Source organism: Trichosurus vulpecula, chromosome 7, assembly GCF_011100635.1.
Source record: "Trichosurus vulpecula isolate mTriVul1 chromosome 7, mTriVul1.pri, whole genome shotgun sequence".
Lineage (NCBI taxonomy): Eukaryota > Metazoa > Chordata > Mammalia > Diprotodontia > Phalangeridae > Trichosurus > Trichosurus vulpecula.
In genome coordinates, this window is record NC_050579.1 from 1392871 (window position 1) to 1405140 (window position 12270).

Genomic DNA, 12270 nt, shown 5'->3' on the forward strand with positions numbered 1-12270 from the left:
ATGAATGGGAATAATTTGGGAAAAAGGAAAAGAAGTTTTATGAGATAATATTGTTTACAAATGTAAGGTTGAATCATTATCCCACAGACTAAGGCTGGGATTTTAAAGTTATATTGTATCTATGTGAGATAGAGTTCTTAGATGTTTTAAAGTGATAAGAGCAATTAGTTATTAATACAAATAGTGTAATTAATCACTGGAACTTAATCAGAGACATCTTCAGTTCAGGGAAAAGAATTTCAATGTAAGTCTCTTTAGGAGAGATAAGTTATAGATGTATTGATGGGAAAAGTTAAACGTGGATTTGAATTTATTCCATAGTCTAAAACATAAAGATAAAGTTATATGGTTCAATTCTTCCAGATCAGGCATAATTAGAGAAGAATAGAAAAATAGAGGAGAAACTGATGCAAATGTGTTAGAGCAATAACTTATGATCTTAATGGGAAGACTTTATGAATAAGGGAGGAAATGCACGTAAGCTATTTAAAGCTAGTTTTAAGGATGTTCCTGAAACAATATGAGATTATATTCACTCAATCTTGCCATTCAAAGACTTAATGGGACTGTTAACTGACTGTTTTTCTGAGCCTAACTCAAGGTGTGAGTATCCGGGAAGGCTGACCCAAGATACCAGCAGCCCTGAGGGAGGGCAGGTATGAGCTGCAGGTATGATTTCTTGGCAAAGTTGAGAGGGCAACTGTTCAGCATGTGCTGAGGTGGGACCCTCTTAACTGAAGCCTGGCAGACTAGGCCTGGCTCAATGCAGCTTGTAGTTTGACATAACTTCTGCCTGGAGTTGATAGGAAGCTGGGGAAAATATGGTCCCCTTACTCTGTGTCCCTACTCTCTTGGTGGCAAATTTCTATAATCAGAAGGTTTTGTAAGTACAGTGAAAACCCATTAATATTAATTATGGAACATCTTAGATTACTATAGGACTGGGAGCAGTGTTTTTGTGTAGGTATAAGTTAATTTTTTTCTTGGTAATGGTATGGAGACGATTAGGTCAAGGGCTTGTGAGATTATTATTTTGCTATTTGGTTAATATCAAGCTTGTCTAAAGCTTTGTTACAATTAGTAATGTTAAAAGAAGAATGGCTTGTGGCTTATTCTGTAAATGCCATCAAAGAAACATGGCACGGCAAAAGTTTATGATATTATTTGTACTGTGCTAAAAATTGGTTCTTTAATGTGTTTATGTATGTGCTGGAGGCTATTAATTCCTTAAGTGAGATATCATCCTCCTGGTGAGGAAATTAATAATGAGTGAATGTAAAATATAAAAAACTGAGTTCTGATGTGAATTTCTTAAACAGAACAATTGGTCAAGGTTCCAATTTTGAATCTGTAAAATGATCAGGGTTATAAGGATTAGAAATGGTAACTTAAAATTGTGCTAAGGTGACTTTTGTAGGAGAATGGACAGAAAGCTGGTTCCTGTAAGAAGACAAGAGGAAGGTGCTGGGATGCTGTGCTGAGAGCAAATGCCAAGGACCAGAAGACTTTTGGTGCTCCCTGCCAGACAGCTATACAGGAAACGACTTTTTGAATCTTAAAGGGACAATTACATCATCGTTTTCCTTTGGGTCTCTGTATCTGTATTTACAACGGGGACTGTCCCCTTTGGTTTGTCAATGTGTGGGAGATTTTGAGGAATGGAAACCTTAGAAAAGGGTAATGGGGATGCAACTTATATCAGCAATGATGAGTGAAGTCTTCAGTAAGAAATAAGAGGAAGGACTGAATGGGATGGATAATTGTGAAGACTTCGCAGGGTATGTCTAATGGAGAGGTTTTGGGATTTGGCTCTGTGATTTTGGAAGGTCAGGGCCTGGAGCTGGGGGCGTGCCCTTCCCCCTCTCTCTCTGATGTTAGAAGATAATGAACTTCCTGTGAGCTATTTGTTCTCTGCTCCAGAAAGGGCCTCTCCTCCCCCCCACCCCATTTCTTCTCCTAGACTTTCAGACGCCACCCCGGCAGTTGAGTTCCGATAGGGAAAAACCTGAATGGACCGGATCAACCTTGGTCCTCTATCTAGTGTTCTCGCCTAGACTGTAAGCCCACCTCCCAGCCAATGGTGAGAAGGGATAGAGGTGGGTGGGAATCTTTTCATTAAGAGTATAAATTAAGGCAGGTTCCCTTTTACCTCGCCTCCTCCATTACGGAGGTGTGCCTGAATCTTGCAAGGTTTGTGAAATAAATTTACTTTGTTTCTCCTAAGGATGTCTCTCCTATTATTTAAAAATCCTGTCCCATACAAGACTAACGAAAAACTCAACTAACCTCAATTTCTTTCAAAATTAACAAGTTAAGAAAAGCATAAATAAAAGTCTTTTAACCAAACTATTACCTCCAAATAAACCCTCTGAATCTTATTTTCCTGGCTGAAGAGCATCTTGGCTAGCCGTCAGCCGGGGCTGGCCCTGGCCTGCTGCCTCTGTACTGACCATGGGCTCCCTGGGGCGCCAGGACCTGGGCCTTCTTGGGGGGCCCCTCACCCTTGGTGGTTCCCGCAGAGCGGAGGCTCCTTGAGGGTGGGGGCTGTCTGGCATCCCCAGATGGCACGGGGCAGGCACGGGTTCAACCTAAACCTCCTCTTCCGTGCCCCAGAGGGGGTGGGGCAGGTGGGGGGGGGGCAGAATCCCCACGAGGGTAAACATCTGGAGAGGGTTTCCCGACACCCCCTCCCTGGGGGTCCTTGAAGGGGACCTTCCGATTCGGGCCCCGAGGGACCGTTCTTGGGGCGGTCGAGTCAGTGTTCGCCGCTGCCCCTCCCCCCCCCAGAAGGTGGGGGTTTGCCCCTGTTTCCTCAGCCCCTAGCACAGCCACCCGGCATACATTATGCATGCTTGCAGACTGGCTGCCAAGGTGGAGGCGGGGCCCGCAGGAAGGCGGGCGGGAGAAGACGGAAGGGGGGAGGGGGACATGAGTGAGGAAATGGGGGGTCGGGTTCAGGGCCACTTGTGGGGTGATGAGGAGTTCCGGGTATTGGGGGGAGGCTACAGCTCGCTGTGGAGGGACAAGACGCTGCTGGAGGTGCGAGGCCGGGTGGCGGGCACGTGGCACGCGTGGGCACACGCTCACTCACACCTCCGCCCAGGCTCGGGCACTCGAGTACTTACACGTGACTGTCACACGCAAAAACAAAGGCCCATCCTCACAGGTGTGCAGTCACGTGGGCTTCGTATCTAAGGGGCTCACAAGAAGGGGGGTAAAATGAAAGCTGGGTCCGCGCGTGCGCATTGATTCCCCGCCCTCACCCAGGCTCTAACAAGGGAGAGACGCGGCGCAAGCAGCGCGCGTGCGCACTGCCTCAGGTTGACACCTCGAACCCACCAGCAGGAATGGGGAAAGGGGGAGAGCAGAGCCGGGGCCGCGCGTGCGCACTTCCTCCCGGTTCACTCACCTCTCATCTCGAGCGCCCACTGCAGGGGCAGAGGAGAACAGAGCCGGCGCTGCGGCGGGACAAGGCAGAAGTAAAGTCTCACTGAAGAGACTGCGGCCTCCCACCACGCAGTCCAAAACAGCCATGCCCACAATGCATCACGCTCTGCGGCATTGCGCAGCGACTGGAAGATCAAAGGCGAAAAGGCAGCCTGGCCTAGGGGTGCATTCTGGGAAATATAGTCCGGAAGCAGGAAGGCACCAGCGCTCCCCTGGCTCCGGACTCCATTCCCCAGAAGGTTTTGCGGCCCTTCTTTCCAAAGCTTGCGTCTGCGCACTGGACGCGGCTTTGTCCCAGGCTGGCCTGTACACAGCAACTCTTTCATTTATACCCCTGGAGAAGAATCGTTTGGTGCTGACTTTATTTTAAAAGAAACGAAAATAATTCAGGTCTCCTTCCCTATGTGGGCCTCAGTTTCCTCATCTGTAAAGTGACCCCTATTAACCCCTCTGGGTCTATGACCCTGTGAACCCTGCGTCATTCTATGGGTCCAGAGTTTGACCAAGGCTGGGGACAAGACAACCTGTGTCCCTTTTTGGGGAAACTGGGTCTCTCCTGATGCAAACATTAGGACCCCCATATCTTCTTCACAGACTCGTCATCTAGACTACAGGTGTACAATTCAAATATCAGGAGCCTATTTACTTAGTTTTAAGATGTGATGTCTATGCTTTAGCGCGTTTTTATGTATTTTGTTAAATGTCTCCCCATTATATTTTAATCCGGTTCCCTTGTGTGTCACCTGTGCCCTAGAGGATCACTCAAATCACAGAACAGGAAGGTATCATTCCCAGGACCGTCGAAGGCAGTCTCTTTAAAATTTTATTTCATTTTTTAAAAATAACAAAAACCTGCCATCTCTCCCCTACCCCATCCCCCTGTTGAACAAAAGGAAAGCAGAACCATTATTACAAACGTTCAGTCAACAAGAACTTTCCAGGTGGACCATGCCCTATTGCACACTGCGGCCCTCACTTCTACCTGGAGGCAATCCTGCTAGCAGGTGCTGGGGGGTGAAAAACCAACAACAACCAGTTCACAGAATGCTGCAAGCCGGGGTCCTTTTCATCTGCTTTATTAAGGTGTTTCAACAATCCGGCTAGCAGCTGTTGTGGGGGTGAAAGACCAACACAAGCCCAACAACAAGCACGCTACCAGCATGCTTCAAAAGCCCAGGTTCTTTTGATCTGCTTCACTAAGGAAAGCAACGTTAAGGGGTTAACAGGCTTACTTTAATTCAGCATACAAATACCATTCACTTAGTTCAGGGGAAAAAGCCAGCACCCTGAACTTTAGAGCAAAATACAAACAAATTACAAACATCAACAGACAGACCAAACACAGATTCATAGTCACCAACATCTAGGTTCAGCCCGGGAGCTCATAACGAGGGCTGGCCCAGAGTCACACGTGCCACCACTGCTGTGGGTAAGAGCTCCAAAAAATAGAAAGCCAACCCCTGGTTTTATATCTTTTTCAGGGTCAAGGGTGAATCACACATGCAACTCACCCACATGACCTAGAATTGTCACAAAGAGGCGACTTGAACCCATGTGGTCTAAAAGCCTCTGATGTCCCAAACGTCACTCAAACTCATGTGTAAACTAGGCCCTCCCCTGAGGCAAGGAGGTCACCAAGGACTGCCAAATCTAATCAAGGAAACAAAGGCCAAACTCTTCAAGGGCACTTGGTTGAACTGAGTGCTAAGAGCCCATTTTGTTTACCAACACATAAGGAAAGCAATGTTAAGGGGCTAACAATCTTATTTTAATCCAGCATACAAATATTATTCACTTAGTTCAGGGGAAAAAGCCAGCACCCTGAACTTCAGAGCAAATACAAATTACAAACATCGACAGACAATTCATAGTTACCAACATCTGAGTTCAGCCGGGAGCTTGACAAGGGCTGGCCCAGAGTCACGCAATACTCCTGCTGTAGGTCAGAGCTCCGAAAAAAGAAAACCAACCTCTGGTTTTATATCTTTTTCAGGGTCAAGGATGGGTCACACATGTGACTCACCCATGTGACCTAAAATTGTCACAAGAATGGGACTTAAATCCACGTGGTCTAAAAGCTTCTGATGTCACAAACATGTCACTCAAACCCATGTAAACTAGACTTTCCCTTGAGGCAAGGAGGTCATCAAGGACTCCTAGTTTAATCAAGGAAATAAAGGCCAAACTCTTCAAAGGCACATGGTTGAATTAAGGGCTAAGAGCCCATTTTGATTGCTAATACACTTCTCTAGTCTTCTGGAGTAGTGATGGTGATTAAACTGGTCAGAGTCCCCAAGTCTTTCAAGGTTTTTGCCTTTACCATGTTGCCATCCTGTAAAATGTCCTATTCCCTTCGGTCAGCATCAGCTGATACAAGTCTCCTCAGGTTTCTCTGAAACCATCTCTCTCTGTAAACGGGCAGGTTCTGTTTGGCCCTGATTATGCCAATTGTAGGCCCATGCCAACTTGGTTATTAGTGGATTTTATTAGGGTTAATTGAGGAAACTTACAAGAGGCCAGTCTGGGCAGCATCAAGACAAAGTAAAATGGATCTTTGCGCCAACTCCAAGTCAGGTTCCCACTGTATACTCCACCCCTCATGACCCGCTCATACACTCTTTCTAGTAGCATCTTCCACAGGGTTCCCTGAGTGGTACACTAGTGGTTTTGCTAATATGAAATCCGCAGAAGAGCCTACCAATGAACTACACTGTAGATATAACCCACAAGACTAATACAAGCACGAGCAGGGGACAAGAGCAATAAGAGAATTATCACAATTGTTACCATTGTCTTCCATCCCAGCCCTAGGGAGGCAAAGGAAGAGTCAATGGCGTTTGGTGATAAGCGGGAGAACTGGATTTTAAAAGTTAGTTTATTACAGGCTAGATGAATTTCTGAAATAAGTGCAGAGACAAAGAAACATGGTTTGGGTAATTTTATGACACATTGTAGGTATCAATGGGGTGAAACCCACCCCTCAAATACTAGAGGAGTCCAAGTTGAATTGAAGGCAGAAAGGCAGAAGGAAAATTAGAAACTAGTGCTGGGGCAACCAGGTAATAGAGCCCACAGCCTAGGAGAAGCAGGGGCAATTTATGCTTGAAAACCACAAAATTGAGGTTCAGGGAGGGGTTAGGGTAAAGAATTGACAGTTTTCCCCAGGAACAGGTGGGACACAGAAGCAGGATGTTTTGCAGGAATAGTGTACTGCCAGGCTGGTTTAAGCTGGTTTGAGATGCACAGCTCAGCAAGGTCAGCCAGGGAACACTGGCAAAGGCTTCTGGGAGTAAGCAAGACTTTGGCTCACTGCAGGATCCCAATTGGCTCCTTTCAGCAAATAGGCTTATTCTATGAACAGTGCATGTGCCTGGTAAGGTAACTCATAGAAAACAGACATATTAATCTCAAGGGTACTCTGACAGGGGTGATGCAGAATAGAATCAATTACAAAATGGAACCAGAATCATTTGATTTTCTCAATTTCTCCCTTTTTGTTAATGGAAGACCAGTAAAAATTTTCCCTGATTGGTCAATGTAAGAACAACAAGAATGATGAATCATACTGCAAGCCATAGTAAGAATATTTAAATTCATGGACTAATTAAGAGGGAAAATTCACATGACACCAAGATAACCAAGAGAACTCAGCATACAGATACAGTGAAAAAAAAAGCCAAAGTCACACAATAATGATGATCAACATTAACCAACATCAAGTCTTTTTGTATTTTAGCAACCCAGTCCTAATGTTCATTTAGTCAGCAAATTTCATCTTGAATCTCAGATGTTCCATGCAGTTGACCGGTCTCTGGAACATCTCCTCTTGGACATTCTGGGACAGATCTCATCTTCAGTAGATTTGCTTCTCTAGTTCCAAGTTGCTGATAGAAACTACTTAGATGTTCCTGCTAAAATTTTTTATAAAACAGGTATCTATCCAGCCTCTCAAATTTTACTTCTCTAATAGCTAGTTCATGTGGTGGAAACTAACTCAAACCTTGTGGTTCTAATCTCATTAACAATAGGGTTGTAAGAAACATATCAAATTAGTTCACTTGAAACTTCAGAGGATTTAAGTTTTACTTACCCTGTAATAATCATTTACATTTGATGTATGAGATTGTCTGATCTTGTTGCTTTCTCAAAATTTTCCTCTCCAACCGATTCCAATTCCCCTTAGGAGGATCAGATGTTATTGATGACCTAATCCTACATATGAAAACATAAGATCAACCCTCTTGGTAGAGTCTTTCCACCTCTAGGGTTCAATGGTTACACAAATGAATTTTCTTACAAAAGTCTGACCTTACTCCAATTGTAACAAAAGATCTGGGAAGGGTATAGATACACCAAGTAATTAATTCCAAACTGTATACAGAGAACAGTATCAAATGAGTTGCCTATAGTAAAACCTGTTACTTGTTCACCATATTCAAATGCAATAGATATTACATAAACATTACTCTCCACTAAGATGACTGATTGTAATGACATTATATTTCTTAAAATAAAAAAAGAAGTGGTTTCTACATTTAACCTCAAAAATTAATAGATTCATGTCTTTGTTTCACAGACTTTTTAAAAATTATTGTCTAATTATCTGCATATCATTCTGAAAGAATAAGATACTTCAGGGACTTAATCTTATACATGACTACATAACTGTTAGGCAGATGACAAGCCCAAGCATTAATTTACTTCGTTATTTGGGATACAGAATGACTATACACTGAGATTGAAAACAATAATATTTTGCATAATTGTACAGGTTAATTGCTGAGTTATCCTGACTTCAAAGAAGAGCACAATAAAGCATTAAGTTTTTTATCTCCTTGTTCCTGGAAGTGAGACACTATTTTTCCTCAAGGCTAACCAAATTGAAACATTTATGTTCTGTCACATATAGACAACCAGACTGAAACATTTTTGTCATCTCCCATATAGATAACCTGACTGAAACATTTCTGTCATCTCCCATGTAGATAATCAGCTACGAAGGCAGGTTTTCTTTGCCATGTCTTCTTATCCTGAAACTGGCCTTTGCCATGCATAGGCCCATTCTGAATTGACCTTGCCATGCAAAGATCTAAAAGTCTGCTTTGCAGAGGTCTGACGAGGCCTAAACAGGATATAGCTGGCTCTCCACAGGAAACAGTCCAGTTCGAAAGGAAGACAATGGCAAGGCCATCCCCTCAATCTTTTTTTCCCAGATATAGACATTCTACCTGCAATTCAGAGCCACACTTCCTCTAAATAGGTACTGGCACTTCGTTTGATGGTGGATCACTGACTTAATGATCCATCAGACAATGTATTATGCAACTAATCTGTTCCATTGATCCACCACTCCAATTCTTGGCCAGTATTAGATTGTTTTGATGATTACCACTTTATAAAACAGTTTGAGATTGGGTATGACTGGTCTACCTTCACATTTTTTTTCATTTATTCCCTTGATATTCTTGACCATTTTTTCTTCCAGATGAATTTTATTATTTTTTTTCTAGTTCTATAAAATAATTTTTGGTAGTTTGATTGGTATGGCCCTGAATAAGTAGATTAATTTGGGTAGAATTGTCATTTTTTAAATTATATTGGCTCTGCCTACTCATGAACAATTAATATTGTTTAGATTTGTCTTTTTTTGTGAAAAGTATCTTTTAATTGTGGCTGTATAGCTCCTGGGCTTGTCTTAGCAGGTAGAGTCTGAAGTATTTCATATTATATACAATTATTTTAAATCAATTTTCTTTTTTTATCTCTTGCTGCTGGACTTTGTTGGTAATATATAGAAATGCTGATGATTTGTGTGAATTTATTTTATATCATATAGCTTTGTTAAAGTTGTTAATTATTTCAACTAGTTTTTTAGTTGATTCTCTAAGATGCTTAACTTGTGAAGGAGCAAGCCAATGTGCATTTTCCACATGTCCTGGTACTTCTGCAGCTCAGGCCACTCCTCCCCCATCCATTTGGATGTGGGTGGACAACCTGGGATTGCTTCCTGGCAGACATGCCATCTCTCCCTCCCAGGGATCTGAGATGGCCAGGATTTCCCTTGTGGAGGCTTTACTCTCCAAGTTCATTTCTTCAGTATCCTGTCAATTATTCCAAATATGATAGGGAAGGTTCTGTTTTGCCCTGATTATGGCAATTGTAGGGTGGCATGCCTTCTGAGAGGATACTGAGATACCAAAGAAAGAGGAGGCCATGCCAGCTTGGTTATTAATAGGGTTTGGTTTATTGAGGTAAATTGGATTAATTTGGGGAGCTTACTCACAAGAGGCTGATCATCCTGGGTGGCAGCTGGATAGAGTAAAATGGATCCTTGCATGAACCCCAGGTCAGACCAGGTATTACATAAAAACAGAACAAAGAAGCCATAGTGCCAGGGATGGCCCAAGGTCACATGCAAGTTCTCTGATGGGATAGTTGGAGCTTCTTTTGCTGTTTACATTCTCAGTAGAATCACAGGTCATGTTTCCAGGCTCTGGTTCCCACTGTATACTCTTCATCATTTTTTATGGCATAATTATATTTCATCACATTTATATACCATGACTTATCCATTCTCCAGTTTTTAGAGAGGTTTTTTGCCACTTCAAAAAGAGCTTTAAATATTTGTGCATATCCCTCCATAGGGTTTCAAAGCATTTTTGGTTTTGAATCTCTCAGGACTCAGCTGTTTTAAAACTATATCAAGTCAAGGAATATCTTCCTTCTCTCCCTCCCACTTAACGCCCATCCCCCAGTCAAAAAGTTACAAACATGCATAATCAAGCAAAACAAATTGCCTTATTGGTCATGTGAAGAAAAGTCTCAAATGGCATACTGGGTCTATCACCTCTGTTAGGAGCAAGATAGCATGTTTCCTCATGAGTTCTGTGGAATTCTTGTTGGTCATTGTGGTGATCAGAGTTCCTGAGTCTTTCAAAGTTGTTTGTCTTTATAATACTGTTGTCATTGTATAAATTGTCCTCTTGGCTCTACTCACTTCACTTTTCATCAGTTCATACAAGTCTTCAGGTTTCTCTTTTATTATTTTTATTATTCCTTACAGCACAATAGTATTTCATCACATAAATGAACAAAATTATTATCATTTGCAAAGCACTATGCTAAGTGCTGAAGATACAAATAGAAAAGATAGTCCCTACTTTCACCTATGGAAGGCTTCAGCTTCAAGTTACATGGAAAGATCTCATGGTTCTAAGGCAGGGGAGGGGAACCTGTGGCCTTAAGGCTACATGTGGCCCTCTAGGTCCTCAAGGGCTGCCTTTTGACTGAATCCAAACTTCACAGAACAAATCCTCTTAACAAAGGATTTGTTCTGTAAAACTTGGACTCAGTCAAAAAGCCAAATGTGGCTACAGGGCCCCCACCCATTAGGGATTTAGTGGCAAAGCAGATAGTCATGCTTCTTCTTTAATGTTACATCCATTGATAAAATCCTATTACCTTCAGATACTGAACTGTTTGAAAATGCCAAGAACTTTGGTGACAGAAATTTTATTTTGTGTCTTCAATAAATGTGGCTAACAGGAGCACTTACCAGGTCAGATGTGTCTTGGTTCCTTCACAGGATGATGGCTGTGGGTACCTGACTGGAAGCTTGCTGTTCCTAAAGCTCTTGGGCTTAGGGTCCTCAACTGTCTTCAGTAAATCTAGATGAGATTTTGGTCAAGGTAGAGATGGTGGTTTTGACCTGTGTGGTAATGCTGCCTCCTGTTTCTTGCTCAGGTAGCCCTGCTTGTTTAGTGAGGCTGGCTTGCCTACTCTGTGAGAGACAGTTGATATATCATATGCCATAAGTCATTCAACCATTCCCCAACTTATAGACACCCCACCCCCCAGCTTCTTGTTCTTTGCCACTGCAAAAATCAAGAACTTCAATAAATATATTTGTACTTATGGGTTCCTTTAGTGGTATCACTCAGTCAAAGGATATGCAGAATTTAATAACTTTTGGGGTGCAGCTTCTGTCTGGAAATTGACCAAGAAGAATGGGACCTATTGGGAGAGGTATACTTATCATTGGGTGTCCAATGACTGTGGGTCAAAGATAGAAAGTCAAATGGAAAGCCAAGAGACTTAGTGTGCTAAGGAAATCTGCTCATTGCATAGCAGCTTTCAGCTTCTGAGGGTAAAGATTTGTTTTTTACTTTTGTTTTTGTTCAGGTCTCCTTAGAGTACACAGAGTTAATCAGCAACATTTTCCTGAAACTTAGGATAGATAATGCAAACAGAAAGGGAAGGATAAAGAAAGATGGGAATGATCCAAGGGAAAAAAGGGGAGTATTTGGAATGCAACTGCCAGAATTTATTATAAGGTCTTTCCCATTCAAGGACCAGAGATAATTGCAAAGTAGCCAAATCATTTTTACAATGTTGAACAAAGTCCTTTTAGACAAAACGGTAGAACCTCTTCTACAAAGACAAAAAGTAGTGACATCAGTGGATGAGGCTTATGTCCTTGCACAGTTTGTGTCCTATTCTATTTCTCCTTCAATAGGTGTCGGGGACTTTCTAACATCAGGCCACCAGGTGGTTGAGGGGGTTGAGAGATTAGTCCAAGGAGATGTTACCAAATGTGGTTCCTCTCCCCTCCCCCCCAGCCCATTCCAAATTATTCTCCAGAATGGCTGGACCAGTTCACTGCTCCACCAACAGTCCACCACGACCTGTTTTCCCACAGGCCCTCCAGCATTTGCCATTTTTAGGACCCAGTTTTTCTGGAGGGTGAAGGTGGTAGAGGATAGCACCCTGGAAAAGGTCTCCAAGGTGAGGGAGAAAACTACCATAGGCCTTTCACCAGAGCTG

General features: G+C 42.7%; 1 protein-coding gene across 3 annotated transcripts in view; it reads right to left on the bottom strand.

Moving 5' to 3' along the window:
* Nucleotides 1-3522, bottom strand: part of LOC118855883 (zinc finger protein 271-like) — a 28340-nt gene extending 24818 nt beyond the window's left edge. For all 3 annotated transcript variants that reach the window (XM_036765917.1, XM_036765916.1, XM_036765915.1), the window contains exon 1: nt 3410-3522. Coding sequence is in view for 1 of the 3 variants with exons in the window: in XM_036765916.1 (XP_036621811.1) it covers nt 3410-3416 (7 nt within the window). In the remaining 2 variants the exon portion in view is untranslated. The remainder of the gene's footprint in view (nt 1-3409) is intronic.
* Between the last annotated feature and the right edge of the window lie 8748 nt (nt 3523-12270).